Consider the following 27,725-nt stretch of genomic DNA (forward strand, 5'->3'; position numbering starts at 1 on the left):
CATTCTCTACCTGGAGCTGACACTTCTGTTCAGGTGCCTGCATTAGGCACCTCCAGGATTCTCAGGTGCTTTCGACTACAACAACTCTCGGGTTACAATGCTGTCTCCTCCACTAAGTCTCCGGTGCAAGATACGGTCCTCTCTCGCCTAGGTACCCCAAAGCCGGGTTTTGCCAGGCAAAAAGCAGGAAACGCCAGAGCAGACACCCAGCAACTATTTAAAGATAAGTATGAAGCAGCTAACGAAACTTAAACTTGTCGCCAACTTAACTTGTCGCCGTAAGAAATCCGCGCAGACACTGTCACGCCCTGCCGAGCCCTGGAGTGAGACGGGGCGGTGAAAGGACAGTTAGCGGGAGGTTTAAATGACACAGCACTAGAGTCCCACAGCCGGACTGGCTGAGCGCATGCGCGCAGCGGCCTAGGCACCGCCTCAGACGGCCTTAACCGCATGCGCGGGAGCCCGGATGTGGATCCAGTTGGTTGAAAGCGCCGGGCGCTACAGTAATGGCCGCTCTCGGAATTGCGATGGGTGGTGGCAATTGGTTTTCGGCTTTGGCGCTCGGGGTGACTCTCCTCAAATGCCTTCTCATCCCCACATAGTAAGGGACCCGCACCACGGTTGGTCAAAGCGGGAGAGAGAAGCGAGGATGCCCGTGGGTGGGAGGAGGAAAGGGAACTTGAACGCTCATGTAGGCTCCGCTATGCTTTTGCTAAGCTTCCCGCTCCGCCGATTGATTGTTACTTGACCTGAGAACTAGATCATAGCCCTGGATGGCTGGGTTCAGGCTTGGCGCTGACTGACTTAAGTGTTTTTAAGCCTTGGGTCTTCATCCTTAATATGCAGATTAAGAACACTCACCTCCACCATTCGTTCGGCTGTATTTAACAGTTGTCTGCTGGGCTAGGCACTAGAGATCCAGTGGTGAGAAAGACATTTCCGATTCTTGCCCTCAATAGATTAGTGGGGGCAGACAAAAACGAATGTTTCAGATTGTGATAGGATGTATACAAGAAATTGACTACAGGTCAAGGCTTTACTCCTCTTTTAGGAGGTGATGTTTGAGTTAAAATTTGAAGGATGAAAGAGAATAAGCCATGTAAAAATCAATTCAAGCATAGGAGAGAATAAGTGTAAATGCCCTGTGGTAGGAAAAAAAACCTCAAGAGCATTCTGGGAACAGAAAGTGACCCTTGTTGCTGAAGAGCATGATGGGAGGAGGAGAATGGCACAGGATGAGGTGGACAGTGGCCAGATCACACAGGATTAGATTGCTATTTGAAAAATAGAGGGGCAAGGCTGAAAGCATGGAAACCAGTTAGGAAGTATCCACCAAGTAATATGTATACTGTGGGTACTCAATATTAGCTTCCACCATCTGTTCATCCTTCCTAACTCTTATCCCATCATTTATCCTTTCATTCCTTTTCTCCCTTCCTTCCAGGTCTCCCCACCCCTTCCCAGTTTAGGTTTTGGTTTACTGGTATCATTTGGTTCAAGTTCTTGGTGATATCCTGCTGGGTATGGAAGAACTGTATGGATAGAGTGTACATTTATACTGATGTGTCTATGTAATTATATAAGCAATGAAATGTGTGTAGGTTTAGCAAAATGACTTACAGGGACTTAGAAAAAGGAGTTGGTCAGTTGAACTTTCTGTGCAACTGAAAATAAATAAGAAACATATCTCCATTTTAAAAGCAAATTGGAAAAAAAAATCTTTCTAAAATGAGGAAATTCCTTTCAAATCGGAGTGAAAGGGAATTCTTTTTTTTTTTTAACTGTAGATCTGTGTATGTAAAGTAATGTTTCTTGCTTTAGTTACTTCAGGGTTGTTACTTTCAATACTGCTCTTAGTCCAGGATTAAGAGCATATATAGTTGTAGTTAATGTTCTGCTTCTCAACTGCAAAACCCTGGGATGTGAGAGGGAAGGACTACAGCATTACGGTATTACAGGATAAATGTAAATATAGTGAACAAACTGTTAACTGCTTTTTGTATACCATGTACTGGGCTAGGTACTACAGGGGAGGACAAAATGGATATGATCACTAATCCTATAAAGGGTATAGTTTAGTAGGATAACAGTTCCAGCAACAAATCAAAGTAAATATGTAATTACACAACTACACTTGTGTTAAGTGTTATGAAGAAAATTAGCCAGTAATCCTGTAGGAAAGTACTGTATGATCAAATGTTTAATCATATAAATAGAATGTATTGTGTGCAAGTGTATCAAAATTGTTTTATTTCGTCATTCACTTCACTATGCTCTTGTTATGATGTGCTGAACAGGGAACATGGTTAGTGAAAGGAAGATAAACCTGGCTGTTACTACAAAACTTAGTTTAACAGTGTTTAAAGAACACAACTTTTTTATCTGTCTCATAATTTGGACCTCTTGTGTACATACTGCTAATAACATGAAGACCTTTCTCTGCACTATATGCAAATGGTAACTAAACAAAGCCACTTTGAATCCTTAAAGGTTCTTTCCAGGTTTATGACAGTAATTGTGTTTACATTTTATGGTGCCTAGTATTGACACAGTGTTATATCTCTATATTAAACAGATAAATCCATTAAAAAAAAAGTGTTATAAGGGAAAAGAATGGGATTCTATAAGGGGACTAACTAGGGAGACTTAATTAGATTGGGTGTCAAGGAAAGTCTCAGGAATTGACATGTAATTGGAGGCCTGAAGACCACGCCCAATACATGTCTTTTGATAAACATATGTAAATGTATTTCTGTTGACTACTGAATATACTTAGAAATTAAAATGCTAGATCAATTTTGAATTGTGATTTTGAGGAATCCATAGGAAATTAAGGGGACATTGTCAGCAGGAATTTGGAGATACCTATCTCTAGAACTCAGGAAAGAGATCAAGCTTGTACTGTGGTTTGGAAGTCATCATTGTACTGTTAATAATGGAAGCAATAAGAATGAATAAGATTGTCCAGAGTAGAATAAGTTGCATAAAAAGAGGACCAAGAACTGAACATAGGGGATCATCAGCGTTTACCTGATGAATATTGGAATGGAAAGCCATGAAAGTTGGCTAGGAAACTCAGGAGATAGCTGACACTGGAAAGGTTGTATAAAACATTGAAAAGTGTTAATCGGGTTTTGCTGTGGAACTTGTTGACTTTGATGATGAGTGGTTAACTCCACAGGAATGTGTTGAGCCCGTCTGTATATCAGGTGCTGTTCAAGACATGGAAGGGAAATACTGCAGTAGACAAATGGGGAAAGAAAATTATTCTAAAGAGGGGAGAAAGGCACAGAATATGCCACCCCAAAATATGTCTCTTTGCCATAAGGATTATTTGGGGCTGATTATTTGGAGAAACTGCAGATACAGGAGAAGCTCTGAAAACTGTAGAAGTTACCCTTTTAATAAGATTTGTAAGTTTTTCCTTTTTATAAGGAAAATTTATGTGAGAAAGGGGGCCTGTACCAGAAAGAGAGCTGTTACCAGAGATCACTTTTCCACCTGAGAGACTTATCTGCTGGCAGGGTGACCTTTGTGCACCAAACATCTTCTCACTTGAATTCCTTCTCCCCATTTGAGGCCCCAGGCTCCTATCCCTGTCCTTAGTTCAGGGTGGTATATAAGCCTTAATCATTTGGCCACTGTTTAAGCCTCATGTCTTTCTCATCTCTTTTCAGGCTCCCATATATACATATATTATTAAAATTGGCTTTTTTTTTCTCCTGCTAAATTTGTCTTATGTCAGTTTAATTCTTAGACCAGCTACAGAACTTAGAAGGGTAGAAGAGAAAATGTTTCTTTCCCTGCAGGAGAGATTCTTGACTATATTTACACATAGTGAGGAATTAGGAGACATGGGAAAGGCTGGTCAGGGGCCTTTTCTCACCTTCTCCATCTGATGAACTCCTACTCATCCTTCAAGTTCTAGCTGGTGTGTGAAGCATTTTCCAGATAATGAATATTGTTAGAATTCTTTGTGAACAAGAGTAAGTGACCTCTGAGCAATAGCCAGAAGACCTCCCTTAAGAAAGAGTATGGGATTTTGCCCAGCCCTTTAGATAACTCCAAGAACCTTTTCACTTACTTGTAGATCCCCAACTTTTCCAGAAGGAGGTCTGGCCTTCAGATAAGTGAGGTGTTTCAGGATTATGTAATGCCTGTTTGTGTTTTTAGAGGATCATGAACTATGGCTGTATAGGAGTGTTAGTCCATTTAAAAGCATAATTTTAGAAATGTGAAATTGATAAATGTAACAAAATCTCATTTTACTCATCTGATTACTTTGAATAGCCATTCCACAGATTTTGAAGTACACCGAAACTGGCTTGCTATCACTCACAGTTTGCCAGTATCACAGTGGTATTATGAGGTAAGTTTAAATTTTCACTTTTTTGGTGGATTGTCTTTTACAGTGATGTGTGAAATCATATAAGCCTTACCGATATCAGAAGTTTTCCATGTGATTATAACTCTAATTAATCTTTATAAAAATTGTACTTTTTCCTCAGTTCTGCCCTCTGACACTATTAGGGAATCCCTGTACTTCAAAATGAGTTTCCCAAACAATAAATTAGAAATTATAATATTTGCCACACCCCTTTTGAAAGAATTTGGGACTGGGAAAGAGGAATAATTAGATTCCAGGCCTGGCTCTGTCACAACATGGAAAATGTATTTCATTTCTCTGAGCCTTAGTTTCTCATCTGGCACATGAAGATTAGGAATGAATTATTTCTAAGATCCTGCCCATCCCCACTATTTATGAAAAAAGAAATAATCAAATGTGATATATAGGTTTCTGATAATATACAAACCATTCTCTTCTATTATTTATGAAAATTATGTATTTTTATTTCTGGTATGAATTACTAAGTTGCATATGACATTTCAGAAGTGTCTTGATCAAAAATAGCACTCTGCTGCAGGGAGGTTTTTTTAAGACAATCTGCAAAGTTTTCTCTTAATTCATTGTTGCTTTTTGGGTTTGTTTGTTTGTTTGTTTGTTGTCAGATCAGAATAGTCCTTTGTACCAAAAAAGCTTAAGAACAATTGACCTAAGGGACCGAGTTCTTCTCACATAATAACATTATAAGTATTTGATAGGAATGCTAAGGATCTTTAAGTAATTGCTTTAGTATAAGATAGTTCAGTTTGCACATATACATATCCATTAGAAGACATTTTGTGTGGCCTGGCGGTCAAGAGTTTGGGGCTGTGATTCCAGACCACCTCTCTGTGACTTTCAGTTCTGCCAGCTAACACCCATGCTGAGTGACTGGGCAAACTGCTTGACCTCTCAAAGCCTCAACATACCTAACTATTAAATGATAATAAGTATTAGAGTGAAATGAATATGATGCTTATAATACTTAGCACAGTGCTTGGAACAGAAGTGCTCAGTAAACATTAAGAGTTATTAAGAATTAGCATTATTCATATTATGACCCTTAAATAAGAAAGCAGCCCCCTGTCTTCCTTTTCTCTCTGACCATTCCTTCTTTGTCTCCTTTGTTAACTTTTCCTCATCTGTACACCCTTTAAACAGCTGGTACTCTCTAGGGTTCTCTTTGTGGTACAGAATTTCAATTCTGTAACTCTTTCTGGATGTTCTCTCATTTGTTCCTATAACCTTCACCACTGTCTGTAAACTTAGGATTCCTAGAACACTATTTAGGCTAAAGCTGTCTTCTTTATCAATTTATTTTAGATAAAAGAGTCTTATATAAAAGATACTCTTGTGGTACCTGGCTGGCTCAGTCAGTAGAGCATGCAGCTCTTGATTTCAGGGTTGTGAGTTCAAGCCCCACATTGGACATAGAGCTTACTAAAGGAAAAAAAAAAAAAGTATTCTTTTAATGGTATACTTCTTTGTTCCTCCTGCTCTGCTCAAAAATAACCACAAGAGCCAATAAGGAGCAAAACTAAGTTGTGGACAAGGCTTGACTATATGAGACAAGAACCTCACAGTAGGGGATAAGGCTGGAGAGGCACATGAGGTCAGGTCTGGAAGGGTCTCTCTGACGTGGTAAGGAGAGTGAACATGTGAGCAGTGGACTACCTAACTGTGACTTCAAACCTACCTTTCTGCTCTTGCTTCAGCTTAAATTGATTGGTTGACTGGTTGGGAAAGACACCAAAGAGACCCACAGTAAATACTTGTGGAATGAACACAGTTGTTTTGAATCTTCATATGAAGAAGTTGGATATTTCTTTTTTTTCTTTAAAGTTTATTGGTTTATTTTGAGAGAGAGCATGCGCATGCACACACGTGAGTGGGAGAGGGGCAGAGAGAAGGAAAGAGAATCCCAAGCAGGCTCCAGTGCCATCAGTGAAGAGCCCAACATGGGTCTCAAACTCTCAAACCCTAAGATCATGACCTGAGTTGAAATCAAGAGTCAGATGATTAACCAACTGAGCCACCCAGGCGCCGTGAAATTAGATGTTTCTATATCTGAAGAAATAGCTCTTCTTGAGAGCAAGATAGAGTTGCTCATATTAAGCAGTGTGGTAAGCAGCCAAGGGCGTTGCACCTAAGACCAGATATCATGAAACCAGCACGGGCTGACAACTCCTAGAACTGATAACCAGCAGAACCAGAAGAAGCCTGCAAAGACCCAAGACTGATTAAGCTCCTTTAAAAAGGGAGGACTTTTGCAGCAAACTGTCAGACTCTCCAGACGTTGAATACAGTGAAAGGGTCAGTGGGTCTTTGCAGGCTTCTTCTGGTTCTGCTGGTTATCAGTTCTGGGAGTTGTCAGCATGTTCTGGTTTCATGATATATGGTCTTAGTTGCAACGCCCTTGGCTGCTTACCACACTACTTGACATGAGCCACTGCTTGACATGAGTGACTCCATCTTGCTCTCTACAGCTCTGTTGTACTAGCTTACTGAGCTAATGGATTTGGAGTCAGAAGCCCCAGATTTTAGTTCCACTTCTGCCAAATATTAGTGAAGTGATGGAACTGTTTACTTGGGAGGAAATGATAGCTAATAGCCTAACTGGCTTCCCAAAAACTGTTGAGGTAATAAAATGGCCCAGATGGAAATCCTTGAGGTCCAGAGAACCTTCTGAGCTAGATTTGGAAAGTCTTTGTGTGGGGAATAGGAGCAGCATGTAGAGAGCCTCTGAGTGGTATGGAATTGGGACTAGCAAAGAAACGACAGGGACATTTTATTTTGGAAAAATGGCCATCTCCCAGGCAGCACCTGTCCCTCCCAGTTTTTTTCAATGCTTTTCCTAGTCCCCATTTTATTTAAAGTAATAAATGTTCCAAATAAGGTAAAGTAGGACAAAACCTTTTACACTTCTGTAGAGTAAATGGCTCTTTCAGGGTAGAGTGAACTCTGACATAGAAACTGTAGCTGGGAACTGCAGATGTTAAAGCTGATGTTGACTTTCCTGGAATTATATGGAGGAGTAATTTCTAAATTTGTTTCTTAAATATCTATACCCTAGCAAGAAAACATTAAAATAAAAAAATTTTTTTAAGTTTATTTATTTTGAGAGACCGAGCACATACAGGGAGGGGCAGAGGGAGAGGGAGAGAGAGAGAATCCCAAGTAGCTTCTGCACTATGCAGAGCCCGATGCAGGTCTCCAACTCACAAACCGTGAGATCATGACCTGAGCTGAAATCAAGAGCTGGACGCTTAACCTACTGAGTCACCCAGATACCCCGCAAGAAAACATTTTGATCATTTACTACTCCATGTGAGTTTATTTATAAATTACAAAAGTACTGCCTTATTAATATACTATTAAAAGTAGACATTAAACAGGATGAAATTAAAAAATAGAATTTCTAACTTTTCTTTCTCCAATTTAATAGCTCATCCTGTTTACACTCCCCATTGGAAACTTGGGATTAGGGAAGGAACTTTTCATAGAGAATTTAATGGGTGGGTTCATAGCCTGAGTGCTTAAGACATACAGCCTCTGGGTTTGCCTCAGATCTGAGGCTTTCTACATGTTGGTACCTGCAGGGGGAGGAAACAAGCTACTTCTTATCTGGACCCAAAGTTGTCATTTAGCCTTACCATGAACAAAGAGCTAACAAGTAGTTTGTCAGAGTCTCTCTCACCTCATTTTATACCACAGAGCGACCCTAAATAGCAGTCCCTATGAGCACTCAGTTAGTACCCAGTGAACCTTCAGTGCAATTCCAGAAGGAGAGGAATTTCCCATTGAAAAGAGCAACAAATACAGAGTAGGGAGATTATTATTACCATCTGAGCTCTTAGAGGTGCAAGGTCTGAGTTTAGTTTTAGGGACATCCTATGGTGATAGCAATAATTTTTTAAATGATAGATAATATTTACGGACACTTTGTTTCTGGTTCAATACTATGTAAATAGTATTTGAAATGCGTATGTAAAATTTAGTGCAGTAATGAGGTAGGTACATCCCTGTTGTTTGGGTGAGGAAATGGAGACTTAGAGTAATCTAACAAAACATAATATCCTGAAGTTATATATTTCATATACTATTTCATATGATCTGTATTTTCATTTACTCATTAGTGATTGCTTATTTATTTAACTAATGATTTTTTCATACTTAATATATCAGGCACTTACTAAAGGTTCAGAATACAGAAATGGCAAGGAGTGACTTTTGCTCTCTTAATCTCAGTATCTGATAACCTATAAGAACAAAAGATAAATAGCATTTGTGTTATCTTTTGTCATTCATAACTGTGTTTCATATGTATTATATCAATTAACCCTCACAATACCTCATTTTACGAATAGAGAAGTTGAGTCTCTGAGACAGAACTTGAACCCAAGCTAGTGAATCATTTGTTATACCATAGCTCCCTTTTTATATTTAGATGAGTAGCACCATGTCAGAACCAAGGTTATTATTGCAAGTTTCATTAATTTTCTTTGAAATATAGTTAATTCTATTTAAGGAAAATTGAAGACCATTATTAAATAACTTAGGAACCAGGTTTTGGTGGTCTGCTCAGTCTTACATAGAAATTACTCTATAATTTAATCATTTATTTAAAGTTTTGGTTTTTTTTTTTTAATCTCTGTACTCATTGTGGGACTTGAACTCACAATCCCAAAATCAAGAGTCGCACGCTCTTCCAACTGAGCCAGCCAGGCACCCCAGGTCATATTTTAAATGCAATTTTATTTCATGTGCTTTTTTAAAGACTAGAGAGTGAGGATTTTCAGTCTTTACATCCACTTTGTTTATTCAGTTATTTAGGATATGTTCTATTTTTTTATTTTTACAGGCAACTTCAGAATGGACCTTGGATTATCCGCCTTTTTTTGCGTGGTTTGAGTATGCCCTGTCACATGTTGCCAAATATTTTGATCAAGAGATGCTGAATGTCCGTAATCTGAACTATTCCAGCTCGAGAACCTTACTTTTCCAGAGATTTTCTGTCATCTTTACAGATGCACTCTTTGTGTATGCTGTCCACGAGTAAGTCTGAGAATGTCATTTTGTGTGGAAGGTGTTGAGGACATAATACAATATTAAGTAGTATTAACTGGTTCTTCATTTGAGAGAAACAAAGCTCACATGATAGCAAATTCTAGAATAGTTCTGAACTCTGTTACTGTGTTTTAAACTGTACAGTGAGTAATTACAGTAGGTAGTCTAGCTATATCTTGTGGAAGACAATGGGGAATGAGGTGGGATTACAAGGCAGAGGCAGAACGAGAGACTGTGAGTGTTCTGAGGAGTAGTCTCACGTAGAGTTCCATGACCATTTCTCCTGCTCAGAATGGCTCCATATGCTTTTCTTTCCTTTCTTGTAACCGGCCCCCAGAGGTTTCTGTGACCTACCCTATTCTTTAGGATATACACACACGTACATACAGCACACACACTCGTGTACACATATTCATTCTGCTGACCACCAATGGAGTGTCCATTCTAGTAAACTCAGGAAACCTTACTGAGTGCTTTTAGTTGTTGTTTCTGGACTCTTTCCTTCATGAAGACTCTTCACTAACTTAAAAATTTTTTTTAATGTTTATTCATTTTAGAGAAACAGAGCACAGGCAGGGGGGAGGGGCAGAGAGAGAGGGAGAGAGAATTGGAAGCAGACTCCAGGCTCTGAACTCTCAGTACATGAGCTATGAGATCATGACCAGAGCCGAAGTCTGCCACTTAACCGACTGAGCCACCCAGGCGCCTTAGACTCTTCAGTAATTTTAAGTTATGTTTATATTTTATATTTTTATGCTTTGCATCTTTTACTTATAAATTAATTTTAGTTGAATAGACATATATACAATGTCTTGCACAGTGACTTGTAAGTAGTAAGTTCTCGGTTAATGTTGGTTCCTATTCTGTCCCAATACTTTATTAAGCCTGCTGGTATGATGTGACAGACCACCAGCTGTGTCCCTTCATGACCCTTGTCACAAATGGATCATTTCTATTTGTGAGGCCCTCTACACTGAACCCCTGCCCCATTTAGGCAAGAGTCCCTTGGCAACGTTTTAACCCCTGCTCATTCTCAAGGAGTAGTTCCCACTTGACACCTTAACATTCAATCTGTTTATGACCTAGCAAGAGTTGGAAGGGAAAGTGAGTTGTGATGTACTCCTTTAAACTCAAAATGGTCGAATTGAAGTTCCTAGAGAAGGCATATAAGCAGAAGGAAGAGGGAATAGAATTCATTTCTACCTACAGTGTAGAAGGAACAGTTAAATAAGATATAAATTGTTGAGATCTATGTCCCAGTTCCCAGAACCAGGCACAAAGTATAGACAGTAACTTAATTTTCTCAATTACCCTGTAAGGTTACTGTCTCTGTTGATGAAATAGGCTCCATGGAGGAAAAGCAGAACACCTTTTGCTAACCCCTCTTTAATTGCATCTTTATTGTCTGTTTCTTTTTTTGGGCTTAGATTTCTGTTTCTGCGATTTGCCGATACTCAGACGTATTTTTTAAAATCCTTTTTCTGGGATTATACATCGTTGTCAAAATTTTGGAAAACAGGAAACCACACATGTACACAAAGTAGAAGTGACCCATACTCCTCCACTTACAGCTATCACCATCACCATTTTGCTATATATTATTTCATTCTCTCTTCTATGTCTGAATATAATTTTTATAAAATAAAAATAGGATCATAATTTTTTTCATTTGCTATTGTCATTTAATAATAGATCTTGACCTTTAAATGATACACATTTTTAATAAATGTTTTTAAAATTATTTGGACAATCAGGAGCTATGAGTTTGTGGCTCTATTTTTTTTTTTTTTAAGGGGATGTTAGATCTGATAGGATTTATTTATTTTTAATGTTCACTTTTGAGAGAGAGAAACAGAGCATGAGCGGGGGAGGGTCAGAGAGATAGGGAGACATAGAATCTGAAGCAGTCTCCAGGCTCTGAGCTGTCAGCATAGAGCCCAACATGGGGCTCAAACTCACAAACCGTGAGATCATGACTTGAGCCAAAGTTGGGGCTTAATCAACTGAGCCACTGAGGCACCCCATTCTATTTTTTTTCAAATGTTTATTTATTTATTTTTGAGAGAGAGAGAGTAAGTAGGGGAGCAGTAGAGAGAGAGGGAGGGATTAAATCCCAAGCAGGCTCTGTGCTGTCAGGGCATAGCCCAATGCAGGGCTCGAACCCACAAACCATGACTTGAGCCAAAATCAAGAGTCGGACGCTTAACCAACTGAGCCATCCAGGTGCTCATCGTGGCTCTATTTTTAATTTGGCTGCTATGATATATAATTTAGAGTACCATATTATTCTGGTCTGCATTTTTTTATTATAGTTGATATACCATGTTACACTGTTACATTAGTTTCAGGTATGGTCTGCATTTTTTACACTTCAGGACTAAATAGTGTGTGCCCTCTCAACTTTCAAAATCCTTCCCTTTGAGTTTATGGTGGCTGTTTATTTTTCATTTTACTAAATGAAGACTGTTTAAAATCAGCAGAGCTGAGAAAGAGACACGGAACTGACCCTGAGGTCTTTGTTTCTGCTGTCACCTTTTTAAGCCGTCAAGAACAGCATGGACAGTTTATCAGGAATAGCTAATAAAATATGTCTGAGTGTATCAGAGTGTACTCTGTAGTGGTATGGTGATGTTCTAATGAAGATAAAAGCTCTTTCTGCTTCCTTCCTGGTGTTCCACTGTAGGTGCTGTAAATGCATTGATGGGAAAAAAGCAGGTAAAGAACTTACAGAGAAGCCAAAGTTTATTCTATCAGTGTTACTGCTGTGGAACTTCGGGTTGTTAATCGTGGACCGTATCCTTGACATTTTCTGCACTATTCCCTTACTTACTCTGATATATACTAAGTATGAGATTAATTATTTCTTCGGTGGTAATTCTGAAATGTGAGCTGCTTTTGAGAATGGGTGTGGGGTGGGTCCGTGGGTTCCTAAAACTATGGTTTCTATGGGTTCTCCCAACTGTACCAGACACTGATTTTGAGAGAACTTTGTTTCTGAAAAGCTAGTGGTGATATTCAAGAACCAGTTAAACCATCAGTAAAGCAATATACTGGGATTTGTTAACTGTCTTTAGATTCATCAGATACATATATCTTACATAGTTTTAGAACACATTATTCTAAATACCTTTTCTAGGAAAGGGCCTGTCTCAGTGTTACATATGGGACCAGGCAGACCTTCATGCTCTTCTACCACCTTAGATTACCACATATTAACAGGCAAAGTTCTTAAATCCAGAAGATACGAATGAAACTAAAATCTTAACGACAGGAGCCTAGTATTTTACGGTTTTCATAAAAGTAGCCATATGTGAGGAAAACACCCACACTTTGGTTCAAGTCTGACCTGGACTCAGCTCTTAGCTATGGCATTGCAGTAGCTTTAGGCCGTGTGTAGATTAATGGCTCTGAGCTCTGATATCCTCACAGGTTCGCTGTGAGGCTTACTAAGATTGTGTATATATACTATAAACGAGGGGGTGCTGCATGCCAGTGGCCTTCAGTAGCTGTTAGGTCCCTTCCTTTCTCATCCCTAATTTAAATTTTTTTTTTCAATGTTTATTTTTTTATGTTTGGGACAGAGAGAGACAGAGCATGAACGGGGGAGGGGCAGAGAGAGAGGGAGACACAGAATCGGAAACAGGCTCCAGGCTCTGAGCCATCAGCCCAGAGCCTGACGCGGGTCTCGAACTCACGGACCGCGAGATCGTGATCGTGACCTGGCTGAAGTCGGACGCTTAACCGACTGCGCCACCCAGGCGACCCTCTCATCCCTAATTTAAAAAACAAAACCAGAAAACCCCCTGTCCTGTAGCTGCTGGGTCTTTAAGATAGAAAAAACATGGGAAAGTTTCCTGGTTTTCTTCTTAAACATAATTTTTTTTATCCCCTATATAATCCTTGGCACTATATACATTTATTTTATTTTATTTTTTATTTTTTAAAATTTACATCCAAATTAGTTAACATATAGTGCAACAATGATTTCAGGAGTAGATTCCTTGTGCCCCTTACCCATTTAGCCCATCCCCTCTCCCACAACCCCTCCTGTAACCCTCAGTTTGTTCTCCATATTTATGAGTCTCTTCTGTTTTGTCCCCCTCCCTGTTTTTATATTATTTTGCTTCCCTTTCCTTATGTTTATCTGCTTTGTCTCTTAAAGTCCTTATATGAGTGAAGTCATACGATTTTTGTCTTTCTCTAATTTCACTTAACATAATACCCTCCAGTTCCATCCACATAGTTGCAAATAGCAAGATTTCATTCTTTTTGAAAAGAGTAACACTCCATTGTATATATATACCACATCTTCTTTATCCATTCACCCATCGATGGACATTTGGGCTCTTTCCATACTTTGGCTATTGTTGATAGTGCTGCCATAAACATGGGGGTGCATGTGTCCCTTCGAAACAGCACACCTGTATCCCGTGGATAAATGCCTAGTAGTGCAATTGCTGGGTCGTAGGGTAATTCTATTTTTAGTTTTTTGAGGAACCTCCATACTGTTTTCCAGAGTGGCTGCACCAGCTTGCATTCCCAGGCACTATATACATTTTAATTAGAGTTTGTCTAAGGTTTGACTCTGTTTATAGAAAACACATTTATGAGAAGTTCAAACTGGAGGAATATTTTAGTCTTTAGTTTACCTATTAGGAAAGCATTTGCATTTTTATATTCAATCTGCTGGCACAATTCAACTTAAATTTCGTATCCTCTGTTGTCTTTCCTTAATCTAAGTCCAGATATTCATTTCCAGTACAATGGTTTTTTATTTGGATTAATGCTACTCTCCATTGCACGATTATTTCAGGTAAATACAAAATAGGCTGATTAGATTTTTGCCCTTAAGTCTGACTTTGAGCTTTGAAAGGCAACAATAAGTTGGTGATGGGTAGACTTATTTGATGGACTGTTTTGAATTGTCAAGCACTATAGATAATTTTATTGCATATTTCTCATAAATCCCATCTTCTCTTTTGACAATAATTTTCTTCCTTTTACGCATAGACTCTAGAAACTTGTTAGAGGGTGGCAGGCCTGAAATAAACTTGTGTTGCTGTATTTGGCTGGAATCATTTACCTAGGAATGAAGTCTCCAGTTTTTACAATATAATAACTGATGGTGGGGTTTCGTCGTCAGAAGTATATAGCATAGTGTAATGGAAAGTATGGGATTTGGAATCAGAAGATTTGAGTTGAAATCCTGACTGACCCTAATGAACTGTATGACTCAGACAGGGCTCACACAAATGCATTGGCTACTTTGGGTTAGGTACATTATATATAATATCTTATTGAGTAAACCTCACAACTATTCTATGAAATTATTGTCATTATTTTCCTCCTCTTTATAGAGGAAGAAATCAGAAGTTCATACTTTGGGGTCACCTCTCTGTATGCTGGATAAGAATCCTTAGCACTGGCGTTTAGGAATTTATAGGGAATTTTGATTCACAGTCAGGTTTGGGAACCATTACCCGAAAGTAAGTCATTTAACCCCCTCAGCCACAGTTTTTGCATCCATAAAATGAAATGTACCTCTTATTACATTCTTATTTGTAAAATGGGGACCCCCTACCTCACAGGGACTTTGGAAAGATCAAATTTGATAATCTGCTTTAAAATTCTTTGTCAACTATAAATGTCTGGATAAGTTTTTGTCTTTTAACCATAAAAAGCCATGTAGCACTTAGAGCATAATTGGCATTCAGTGAATGATTGTTAAATAAAGTTTAGCTAGACCTTCTCTGAATCTTAAGTTGAAAAAGCGGTGATCAGAGATCTGGAAACAACCCATTATTTTTCCTGATCATTCCTCACTCATCTATTCTAGAGCACACCCTGATGAGACAGTGAGAGAAGGAACCTGGCCTTTCATGGCCCCTTTGGCAGCTTCCTTCCTGAACCACAGGAACATTATCTCATTTGATCCCCAAATTCCTGTGAGGTAGGTAGAATTCAGATTTATTTAGTTATAGTCAACTTGGGGATTTTTTGTTGTTGTTGTTTATTTGTTTTAAATCAGAATACCTTTAGTTCTTGTAGGTAGTTTGTTAGGATCAAGTACTGTACTCGGTGCCTTCAGCCTGATACTACTGTATGTTACCTGATCTATAACACCAGATTTAGGTGGCTCTTTGGTAGCATAACATCATATGTATTCTTTCATACTCTCATCCCCAGGTCCAGGGGATGAGGGTGATTGAATTCTCTGGGCTTCAGATCTTTAAGGAGCATTGGGGTGTGTTTTTATGATAATGTGTCCTGTACCTTAGCATCAAGCTTAGTATTAAATAAATATTTGTTGCAGTAATGAACTAGGCTCAGTATAAAAACTAACTAGAATCACTTGCCTGTTTTCTCCTTATATTGCATGTAGAATATTTGCCTGAAATTTAAAACCTTTTTATTATAGCAAACTTAAATCATATACAAAAGTAGAGAAAATAAGAATAGCACAGTGATCTACACACAAACACACACAAGATTATTTTGAAACATATCCCAGATGATTTCATTCATTAAGCATGTCAGAATATAGATTTTAAAATATGTATTTTTTAAATTGTGTTGAAATACACATAAAATTAACTATCAACCATTTTTTTAGTGTACAGGCTAGTATTGTTTTAAGTATATTCACATTGTTATGCAACCAGTCTCCAGGGTTTTTTTATTTTTTAATAAACTTAATTTTTAAAAATAGTCCTAGGTTTATAGAAAAGTTAACAAAGATAGTACAGAGAGTCCCTGTGCCCCTCACCCATTTTCCCCTCATGCCACCATCTTACATAACTATGACACTTTCATAGTTCATTCTTTCAACAAGACTAAAAAACACTATTGTACACCTAAAACCAGCATAACACTGTATGGTTAACTATCTGGAATTAAAATTAAAACTTAAAAAACAAAAAAAGACTAAAAAATCAACATTGGTGCTGCACTCAGATTTCACCAGTTTTTCCACTAATGTTATTTTTCTGTTCCAGGATCCAACCAGGATACTACATTACTACATTTAGTTTACCCTGAATTTTAAAGTGATATTTCCCTTTTAAATCTCCTAGAAAAGGCATATGGAAGGAGCATTTCTCTTTGCTGTTCTTCTACACTTCAAGCACATCTACCTCTATGTAGCCCCAGCTTATGGTGTATACCTGCTACGGTCTTACTGTTTCACTGCAAATAAATCAGGCAAGTTTTAGTGACAATAACGAAACCTTTATTTTCTTTTTCCTTGATTTGGTAGCTTGCTTCTTGAGAGGATTTTATGAGGCACAGCAGATATCTCTCATTTATTGATCCTATAAACCCTTGACCATTCTGACTTTTCTGTGCTCTTGTCACATCATGAAGGTTGGTGTGCTATCAGGGGATACTTCTGGTTTTAGCATATTGTATAAGTTATGGTTTTCCATGCTCCTGGTAACGGTAATGTTCCTTTTCTGTAGATGGATCTGTCCGATGGAACAGTTTCAGCTTTGTCCGTGTTATTTCTCTAGGACTGATTGTTTTTTTAGTTTCTGCTCTTTCACTGGGTCCCTTCCTAGCCTTGGTAAGTCCTTTATTTTTTAAATTAAGCAATACATGTTTTTTGTTGTTGCTGCTGTTGTTTAGAAAAAAATAATAAAACAAAGAATGTATAAAAGAAGCAAATCTACTTTTTTCGGATTCTTCCCCAGTATGACTCCCCAAAGACAGAATGGTGTTCTTTCAGACATTTTGGTTCATATTCAAATACGTATCTGTATGTTTACATGTTTAACTATATGTCTTTCACACACATAGACACACACACACACAGAATTGATGATCATTGTTCGCAGATTTCCTTATTTGCTCATTTCCTTACTTGTGATAATTTATTTGTAACTCCAAAATCAATACTAATGGTGTTGCATAGTCATTCACTGACAACATTCAAAGTGCCTAGAATATTATAGATGTTCGATGAATATTTTTCGTTTTCCCCTTTTTCCCTCACCCTGGGGTCTCCTCCTTTGCAGCTCGTAAATTCTTCCCTTATTATAATTATCTCATAGCAGTACTGGACTGGTATTCAGCATATCTTGTCCCACTCAACAGATGAGTAGGTTAGACAAGAGGAGGTTCTGTGAACTGCTCAGGATCACACAACTACTTGAGGGAACAAGGACTAGAACTTTCTACACGCTATGTCACAGATGGTTCTTTAGTTCTCTTTTTGCATTTGGAAAAGATCGGTCACTGTTTAATCTCTTTTCTACAGAACCAACTGCCTCAAGTCTTGTCCCGACTCTTCCCTTTCAAGAGGGGCCTCTGCCATGCATATTGGGCTCCAAACTTCTGGGCTTTGTACAATGCTTTGGACAAAGTGCTCTCCATCATTGGTATAGTAGCCAGCCTTCTTACTTAGACGATGGATTTGGACAAGTCATACTGAGAAATGGAAAATCCTGCTTTGTGTTTTGAATGTGGCTGAACTGTTTGTTCTCTGGCCTTGTGTCTCAGCTTTCAGAATAAACAGGGGAGCAGTTCTAGGGACTAAGGTTTCAGTGTAGTAGACAGGCTGTGTTCCTTATAAAAACCATTTGTGGCAATGAGGTTGATCCTTTGCTTTGGAAAAAAAAAATACAATATTTAGACATTTTTAAAAGGTAATTTTTGCCTTGAGTAAAATGTTATTCAGCAGTTAACTCTGCTTTTAAACTTAAATGTGTGCAGAAGGAAAGAAGACTGTGTAAGCTGTGACTCTAGGTGTTCTATCAGTAAGGAAAATGATAGCCATGCATGAGATGAGAAGAAATGGGAAACCTAGGCTAGGCTTTTAAGTTTGGGTTGTGATAAAATAATAATAATAATAATAATAATAATAATAATAATAATGTATATCTTAAGATGGTTCTACTGAAAATAATTCACTCTAGAATAACTCACAGTAGTTTGTGAATATAGCCTAGCTTGATGGGAAATGGGGAGGATCAAGAGAAAGGTCAGTAAGCTTTGTCTGAAAAAAAATGGGCCAGATAGTAAATAGTTTAGGCTTGGCAGACCACATAAGGTGTTTTTGTTTGTTTGTTTTACCACCTTGAAAAATATAAAAACTCTTCCTAGCTTCGGGCTATGCAAAAATTAGTCACAGGCTGGGGATTTGGCCCTCAAGGTAGAATTTGCCAATTCCTGATCTAGAGTCTGATGATTTGGTTGGAGGCCCACCTGCATAAATGAGTGGCTCTGTGGCATTCTTCAAGTCACTTGATTCTTCTAGTGAGTATAATAAGAGGATAATGTAAGTAACTGTACCAATGCACTATGTTGTAAGAAACATGCAATAATAAAAAAATGCTAGGTTGTTAGTAGCAGGGGCGTTGTAGCCAGACAGATCTGAGTTTAATTCTACCACCTATCACTTGTGTGACTTTGGACAAGTTATACATCTCTCTGTGCCTCAGGGGTCTGAAAGTAATGGCTACAAATCTCTTGGCACAAGTAGCTGCTGTCACTGTTTTGGTGCATACTTAAAGGAAATCATAATTTGGTATTATCCCTCACCCACTGTGAATCCAGCCTTGATGTCCAAGGACTCTTACAAGGAATTTCTTAACATTTGTATTCAAAAACCTTAAATAACCAGCATGGTATGAGGTATAAGGGCCACTTTCCTTGTCCGAGTGAGAAAACTAGGCTGTACATTATCTTATATATCTGCCTCTTCAAAGATGTCTTGGTCATGAATAGACACTTTTCTAAAGAAGACATCCAGATAGCCAACATGCACATGAAAAGATGCTCAACGTCACCCCTCATCAGGGAAATACAAATCAAAACTACACTGAGATATCACCTCATGCCAGTCAGAGTGGCTAAAATGAACAAATCAGGAGACTATAGATGCTGGCAAGAATGTGGAGAAACGGGAACCCTCTTGCACCGTTGGTGGGAATGCAAACTGGTGCAGCCGCTCTGGACAACAGTGTGGCGGTTCCTCAAAAAATTAAAAATAGATCTACCCTATGACCCAGCAATAGCACTGCTAGGAATTTACCCAAGGGATACAGGAGTGCTGATGCATAGGGGTACTTGTACCCCAGTGTTTATAGCAGCACTTTCAACAATAGCCAAATTATGGAAAGAGCCTAAATGTCCATCAACTGATGAATGGATAAAGAAGATGTGGTTAATATATACAATGGAATACTACTTGGCTATGAGAAAGAATGATATCTGGCCATTTGTAGCAACGTGGATGGAACTGGAGAGTATTATGCTAAGTGAAATAAGTCAGGCAGAGAAAGACAGATACATGTTTTCACTCATGTGGATCCTAAGAAACTTAACGGAAGTCCATGGGGGAGGGAAAGGGGGGGGGGGAGTTACAGAGAGAGAAGGAGGCAAACCATAACAGACTCTTAAATCCTGGGAACAAACTGAGGGTTGATGGGGGGTGGGGGAGAGAGGAAAGTGGGTGATGGGTATTGAGGAGGGCACCTGTTGGGATGAGCACTGGGTGTTGTATGGAAACCAATTTGACAACAAATTATATTTAATATATAAAAAAAAAGATGTCTTGGTCAGTGGCAGTAGCTTTAAGAGAGACTCATCAGACTGAAGGGAAAAGGAAAGAGGTTAATGAATACAAAATAATTTGGTAGTGTACACCTCCCCACATTTCACTGATTTTCAGTAGATCTTGTCTACTACAAGGCCATGCTCAGACTGTCCTTGGCTGTCCTATTAGCTTGTTTGGGATGGGATTTGCATCATCATCCTCAGACTTGGTCATCTAATAAGTATTCCTTGAACACGTATGTGCTGGGGATAAAAATGGATTAATAATCATTTCTGCTTTTAAGAAATCCAATACAGTGGAGGAAATGAGTGCATAAACAGATACAGGGCAGTAGGGTGAACACTAGATAGAGACATGTACAGGGTCCATATGTGTGTACCTAGCCCACAAGAAAATCAGCTCTACTTTTTTATTTAAAAGATTTCTCAGATGAGGGAGTGAATTAGGAGTTAACTTAGAGAAGTGATTAGGCCATTCTAAGCTAAGGGGACAAGTGTGGAGAGTGCTATGTCAATTCATTGTGGCCAGGCCACATTTAATCAAGCAGAGGATATGAGATTGGAGAGGAAGGGGCTAGATCATGGAAGACAGTTTATGCCGTGCTTGGGAATATGGACTTTATAGGCAATGAAGGATTCCAAGCTGGGATGTGACCCTGGTCAGACTTGCATTTTAGAAGCCTGCTTCATTTTAGAGGTGAGAGAGAGCAGATTGATATTCATACTGTCTGCATGAATTCCCTGTTCCAGTGCAAAAAGCTGCTTTGCATCATATGATCTCAAGACCAGAGGCATTTTAGATAAAATAATAATACAGAGTTGAGTTTTAATACAGCTCGACCTTGAAGCAACAATAAGATTTAGTAGATTTTTTTTTTTTCTCGAGGAGTTGGTTGACCAAATATAAAAATAAAACAAAATATCTACTTATTCTCTAGGTTTGGAATTGAAACTTCTTGATCCCAACAAAATTCCCAAGGCCTCAATGACAAGTGGTTTGGTTCAGCAGTTCCAACACACAGTCCTTCCCTCAGTGACTCCCTTGGCCACCCTCATCTGCACTCTGATTGCCATATTGGTAAGAATTCACCCATGGTACTCGTTTCTTGAGTTTTCTCTGCTTTTCTTTTGTGTGGCTGGTTAATTTCATCTTTCAGGTTTTTCCAACTATAGGACAAATACCATAGCTGTCATCCTGCTGCAGACTGAGGTATTTCAGAGCAATTCTTAGAGTAATTTTGAACACCTTAAGGAAAGATTACTAGTACAACCTCTGCGAGAGAGATCCTTGCTGTGGCTGTTAGATCATTTGTTCATGATCTGAGGGGAAAAAAAGAAAAGCCCAGAGAGGAAGGGCCAAGGACTGCACTGTGGAGAAGGAAAATGTGTGTAGTGGGAACATCCAGGTTTCTGTTGTTGTTTTCATCCGTGGCTAACTGGTCAAAAATCCAAAGTTGCCTGGACTGCGTGGATATTTTGTCTTGATGACGACAATGAGTTAAGAGAATCAACAGTGGCTCTTTGAGTGTCAAACATTGAATCTAACATGACTCAGATGGTGTTAGAGGCTTCGTTCATAGCTGTTTTTGTTTGTGATCATGATGCTCTCAATTTCATGATATAATTTTAATGGCATTCAGTATAAATAACTCAATTCTACTTTAATTATACTCAGTTTTAATTTTGGTTTCTAAAAGATCAAACCTATTAAGATACCTGACCCCGCTTAATTAAGTGGCAGTGCTGATGGGTAATTAAGTTCTGCTGGCCTACTTGTTCCCATGTTCTAACTGCCTAAAACTTTCTAAAACGTCAGCCTCATAAGCTGCATATGGAAGGCCCTAGTTTTATTATAAATTACAATCCAGCCCACAAAGCTAGGTATGTATTTATTAATATGGTAAAATCTAATTTATTATTAGCCTCAAAATGTTTTTGAACTTTTGTAGTTTGACCTGATATCAGTCATTCAGTATTAATTCTGATGAACAGAATTAATTTTTTTAAGTTTATTTATTTATTTTGAGAGAGACCGTGAGCAGGGGAGGGACAGAGAGAGAAGGAGACGGAGAATCCTAAATAGGCTCCATGCACAGAGCCCCCCCAACACAGGGCTCAGAGTCATGAAACTGCAAGATCATGACCAGAGCCAAAGTAAAGAGTCAGACATTCAACTGACTGAACCACCCAGGTGCCCTGAACAGAATTATTAATGAGTTAAATATGTATTTCCAAAGCCTTCTTTTCTGAGTAGGTTTTTAGTTGTTGTTGTTGTTGTCTTGTTTTGTTTTTGAGAGGGAGTGTGCATGAGCCAGGGAGGGTCAGAGGGAGAGAGAGAATCCCAAGAAGTCTCTGTGCTGTGAGCACACAGCCCGACTCAGGGCTTGATTTCACAACCATGAGATCATGACCTGAGCTGAAATCAGGAGTCAGACACTTAACTGACTGAGCCATCCAGGCGCCCCCTGTGTAGTTTTTGTAACTTCTGGTGGAGTGTTCACATGGTGATGAATTAACCCAGTGTAAGGGAGAATAGTCTAAGATGTACTGGTTTGCAGAGATGATATAAATTGTATTCGCCTGAACAATGTTTCTGTAAAGCCTATTTTGAGTGATACTGAAGTTTTATCTTTGCCTGTTGTTTCTAGCCCTCTGTTTTCTGTCTTTGGTTTAAACCCCAAGGGCCCAGAGGCTTTCTGCGATGTCTAATTCTTTGTGCCTTGAGCTCCTTCCTATTTGGGTGGCACGTCCATGAAAAAGCCATACTCCTTGCAGTTCTCCCGATGAGGTAAGCACATAACTCAGTCAGCCGGCATTTCTGGCAGATTTCGTAATGAGCCTGTTGTTTTCCATTTGACATGTTCAGTGGGATAGGCAAAGGCAAAGATGTACAGGAATAGATTTATACTAGGACAGGACAGGGATGCTTAACTTGGGATCGCTGGGCCTGGGAATATGCACACACAGTTACTGCTGTTTTTTGTTAAGGGTACTACAGCAATTAAGAACCATGATACAAGGTGTTAGATCTGGATATTGAATGGCAGCATGGTATAGAAAAGCATAGGCTTTGGTGTCACCTCATTGGCGAAAATAAGATTTCATGGTTTCTTGTTAAGTGTTGTTAGAGTAATGATTGAGTCCATTATGGAGTAAAATTTAATATTTGTACAGAACTTCACATTTTGCAGAACTCTTGTTGAGGTGGTTTTTGGTGGGGAGAAGAGGGGTTTGGTTGGGTTTTTTTCTTTTTGCATTTTTTTTTCTTTTGAGCCTCACAGCAACCTTTAAGGTAATTAGGATAAATGGATATCATCCCGTCTTAACATCTACAGAAACTGGGCTCAGAGAGTCTAAATGACTTATCCAAAGCCACACAGCTAGCAAGTAGCACAGTTAGGACTTAAACCTGAATGTTATGATGCTGGTTCCTATGATCTTTTCACTGTACCATGCTAAAAAATTAAAAATTAAAAAAAATTAAATGCAGTAGTGTCCATTTTGCATATAATTAAATCCTGATAGATAGATGATATTAGAATTAGCCTTTTTTTTTCCTTGAGATTTTTCTTAAATCTTGAGAGAAATTAAGCTCTGAAGGAAGCTTAAGCAAATTTGTCACGTCAGTATATGGCTTGTCTGGATTCATTCAACAACGTAGAGTTTCCAAATTAAGAAATAGAGCAAAACTTCTAATGTCTTTAATTAGAACTCATACTAAGCACCATCAGGCATGGGGCACTGCCCAAGAGAAGAGCTCCAGGTCTGGAAATTAAACTCCCAAGTCCTGTCTCCCTGGCTACCACCACTAGGCAGCTCCTAGTCCCACCATGTCCCTTTCTGTGAGGAAGGCAGTTATTCAGGGAAGCAAGACTCTTTTTCAATACTCCCCAATTCAGTGTGGTACATTCTTCCATCAGTTGCTTAAATTTTCCCACGAAATTAATATTCTCAATTACATTGGACTTGTAGCAAAGATCAGTATGTTAGCTTATGCATAAGCCAGTGCTAGAAATAATAGATGCCGTTTATTCAAGCTGTCTGCTGCAAGTGTAAGTTTCAGTTGTTGTTTTAAGGAATTATTATAAGAATTTTTATTTTTAGCCTTCTTTCTGTGGGAAAAGCAGGAGATGCTTCAATTTTTCTGATTCTGACCACAACGGGACATTATTCCCTCTTCCCTCTGCTCTTCACTGCACCAGGTAAACAGCTTTTTATTTTAGAGAGAGAGAGATTTGATTGCCATGCCTTTTTCATCAGGGCCTAGAGATCAATATATCTCATTTAAATGACCTTAAAATCTCTTGGAAGGAGAGAGCTCCTCCATGCTCTTAAATAAAACCTCTAATTTGTTCCTAATCCTCAGTATCTTTAGATGTCACAAAGATGCATCATTAAGCTCAAAAAGCATTGCCAGCACTATATAGCTGTGCCAGTGTGCTTATTATATTGCCTTGAGTATCATATATCTTTCTCTGATCAACTGAATTATCATCTGTATTTTTTTTTCTTTTAACAGAACTTCCCACTAAAATCTTACTCATGTTACTATTTACCACCTATAGTATTTCCTCACTGAAGACTCTATTCAGGTAATCCAAAAGAGTACATTTAAAATTATGTTTGCTGTTGTGAAATGTTTATTCCTAAATGGTCCGTTAAGCCTTTAAAAAATATTTTTTTTCAATGTTTATTTTTGAGAGAGAGAGAGTGCACAAGCAGGGGAGGCACAGAGAGAGAGGAGGACAGAGGATGTGAAGCAGGCTCCACACTAACAGTTGAGAGCCCAATGCGGGGTTTGAACTTGCAAACCATGAGATCATGACCTGAGCCCAAAAAGCTGCCAGAATTTTTTTAGGGACGAATTACCCATAATCACATCACTCTGACATGACAACATAGTTCATGTCTTTAACTGAAGGACTATTTGAGGAGGGACTACCTAACTTAAATTAAAACCTTATATGAAAACTTAATATTAGAATGTAAAATATGCATTATGAGTAAAGCCACATAAATATAGATGCATAAAGCTAATATATATGTAGGGGCGCCTGGGTGGCTCAGTCAGTTAAGCGTCTGACTCTTGGTTTTGGCTCAGGTCATGATCTCATGGTTCAGGGATTTGAGCCCCACATTGGGCTCCACACTGACATGCGGAATCTGCTTGGGATTCTCTATCTCCCTCTCTCTCTGCCCCTCCCCTGCTTGCTCTCTCTGTCTCTCAAAATAAATAAATAAACTTCAAAAAATATTTAAAAAAAAATTTTTTTAATGTTTATTTTTGAGAGAGAGAGTGAGTGCCAGCGGGGGAGGGGCAGAGAGAGAGAGAGAGAGAGAGAGAGAGAGAGGGAGACACAGAAACCGAAGCAGACTTCAGGCTCTGAGCTGTCAGCACAGAGCCTGACGTGGGGCTCGAACCCATGAGCTGTGAGATCACTACCTGAGCCGAAGTCAGATGCTCAACCCACTGAGCCACCCAGGCGCCCCTACTTCAAAAAATATTTTTAGGGGCACCTGGGTGGCGCAGTCGGTTAAGCGTCCGACTTCAGCCAGGTCACGATCTCACGGTCCGTGAGTTCGAGCCCCGCGTCGGGCTCTGGGCTGATGGCTCAGAGCCTGGAGCCTGTTTCCGATTCTGTGTCTCCTTCTCTCTCTGCCCCTCCCCCGTTCATGCTCTGTCTCTCTCTGTCCCCCAAAAAAATAAATAAACGTTGAAAAAAAAATTAAAAAAAAAAAATTAAAAAAAAATATTTTTAAATAAATATATGTAAAAATTCTTGTTATAGAATTATGGGTAGAATTTTTTCTCTTCTAAACTTAATATAATGTTATCCATATAATTTTTTTAAAGCTCCTTTATGATTCATATATGATTATGTCCATAAGCCTCATATACTTAATTATATTACAACTCAGTTCTCACCATATGACCCAGCAATTCCACTGTTAGTATATACCCAAAAGAACTGAAAAGAGGAACTCAAACAGATACTTGTACACAGTGTCCATTGCAGCTTTATTCACTGTGCCAAAAGGTGGGAACACCCCAAGTGTCCATCAGCAAATGAATGGCTAAACAAAAGCTGGTGTATACATACAGTGGAGTACTGATCACTCAGAAAGAGGAAGGAAGTTCTGATGTGTGCTACAACATGGATGAACCTTGAAAACATGGGCTAAGTGAACTAAGCCAGACACAGAAGGACAAATACTATATAAATGCTGTAGAATAGGCAAATTCATAGAGACAAAAAGTAAATTAGAGGTTACAGAGTAGAGGTTCGGGAGGAGGAATGGGGAGTGATTATTGCTTGATGTTTCCAGAGATTCTGTTGGGGTGATGAAAATGTTTTGAAAGTGGATAGTGATGTTGGTAGCAGAACACTATCAATACACTTACTGGGACTGAATGGCATACTTAAAAATGGTTAAATAGCAAGTTGTATGTTATTTTACCAAAACAAAAGCGTCTTGAAAACCATCAATTACCTATTGTGTAGCATTTTTTTACATCAGCGTCACAGCATCCAGCTCCCTTTCCTCCCCCAGATGCAGAGCTGGTTCTCTCAGCAGCTTCACTGAGGCGACAGCATGGGTAGATGACGATTGGGTAAATCTGGATTGTTGAGCTAGTGCAGTGGTATATCATTCTCCATTTTTTCTAAATGTGAAATTGAATGCACTCTTTTGACAATGGCTTTAGCTATCATTCACATCAGGACGGTGCAGGTGGGAAGCTTCAGCTGAGAGATGTTTGCTAAACCAGGATGACTTGTTTAAAATGAGACTTTTCTCTCCTTTTGTCTTCAGAAAAGAAAAACCTCTTTTTAATTGGTTGGAAACTTTCTACCTCCTTGGCTTGGGGCCTCTGGAAGTCTTCTGTGAATTTCTATTCCCTTTCACCTCCTGGAAGCTGAAGTACCCCTTTATCCCTTTGTTACTGACCTCAGTGTATTGTGCAGCCGGCATCACATATGCTTGGTTCAAACTGTATGTTTCAGTGTTGTCTGACCCTCCTTCCAGCAAGACAAAGAAACAATGAATAAAGGAACTGCTTGGATGTCTTCCAAGCAATTATTTCATGGGAAATTAATCAGAACTTGAAGAAAGTTGCTGGTGGCATGAACCATTCATTTCAGTGGTTCTGTTTGGAAGACCATTCTTCTAAACTTGGCCTTGCCCAGCCTAGCGACGTGATTGTCACCATGGTGAGAAGCCACTTATCCTCCCTAAGCAATGAAGCACATTTGAAACAAATCTCGCCTTGCCCTGTTCAAGTCATCTGAGATGATTCAGACTGCTGTGCTTGCTCATAGCAAGCAGGGAGTCTACCAACAACATGATTATTTGTAGCCTGTGATGACCATTGTCAGGCTATAAAGCATAATTAGAATCATGTGCTAAGGGAAATAGAAATAAAATGCTGTTTTGTATTTCTGAGCAAGAATGTTCTGGATCATTATCCGCTCCTATATTTTCCTACTGGCGTGTGCACACAAACAGGTGATGTTCTGTCCCCATTCTATACACCTTGTTCCAAGAGGTGGTTTTTGTTGTTGGTTTTGTTTTGTTTTGTTTTGTTTTTTTTGAAATTATACAATAACAATACTCACAAAGCCAGGGGGTGAATACCTAATGAGCTGGTTTGGCCTGTCAGCATATCAACGCTTGCGTTGAGTTAAGGACATCTTGTACAGTTCATTTATTCTAACAGCAA

General features: G+C 38.9%; 1 protein-coding gene across 1 annotated transcript; it reads left to right on the forward strand.

Annotated features, from left to right (window-relative positions):
* The first annotated feature begins 490 nt into the window (after window positions 1-490).
* On the forward strand, window positions 491-27,489 carry ALG8 (ALG8 alpha-1,3-glucosyltransferase). The gene is made up of 13 exons (XM_047071862.1): window positions 491-601; window positions 4,291-4,369; window positions 9,246-9,439; window positions 12,135-12,244; window positions 14,197-14,264; window positions 16,525-16,651; window positions 16,909-17,012; window positions 17,706-17,826; window positions 20,944-21,083; window positions 22,654-22,793; window positions 24,110-24,207; window positions 24,525-24,597; window positions 26,819-27,489. The coding sequence occupies exons 1-13, from the start codon at window positions 507-509 to the stop codon at window positions 27,048-27,050; spliced, it is 1,581 nt and encodes a 526-aa protein (XP_046927818.1). The 5' UTR covers window positions 491-506; the 3' UTR covers window positions 27,051-27,489.
* Window positions 27,490-27,725: the final 236 nt, after the last annotated feature.

Source organism: Lynx rufus, unplaced genomic scaffold (genome assembly GCF_022079265.1).
Source record: "Lynx rufus isolate CCGP_SWC_20201006 ecotype Redwood Valley unplaced genomic scaffold, mLynRuf1.p SCAF_9, whole genome shotgun sequence".
Classification (NCBI taxonomy): domain Eukaryota; kingdom Metazoa; phylum Chordata; class Mammalia; order Carnivora; family Felidae; genus Lynx; species Lynx rufus.

Bases quoted from the DNA above. Each gene is read 5' to 3' on its own strand.
- ALG8 (XM_047071862.1), top strand. From the start codon at position 507: ATGGCCGCTCTCGGAATTGCGATGGGTGGTGGCAATTGGTTTTCGGCT. The intron at 21,084-22,653 runs GTAAGAATTCAC...TGTTGTTTCTAG, and splicing joins GCACTCTGATTGCCATATTG to CCCTCTGTTTTCTGTCTTTG. The intron at 24,208-24,524 runs GTAAACAGCTTT...TTCTTTTAACAG, and splicing joins TCTGCTCTTCACTGCACCAG to AACTTCCCACTAAAATCTTA.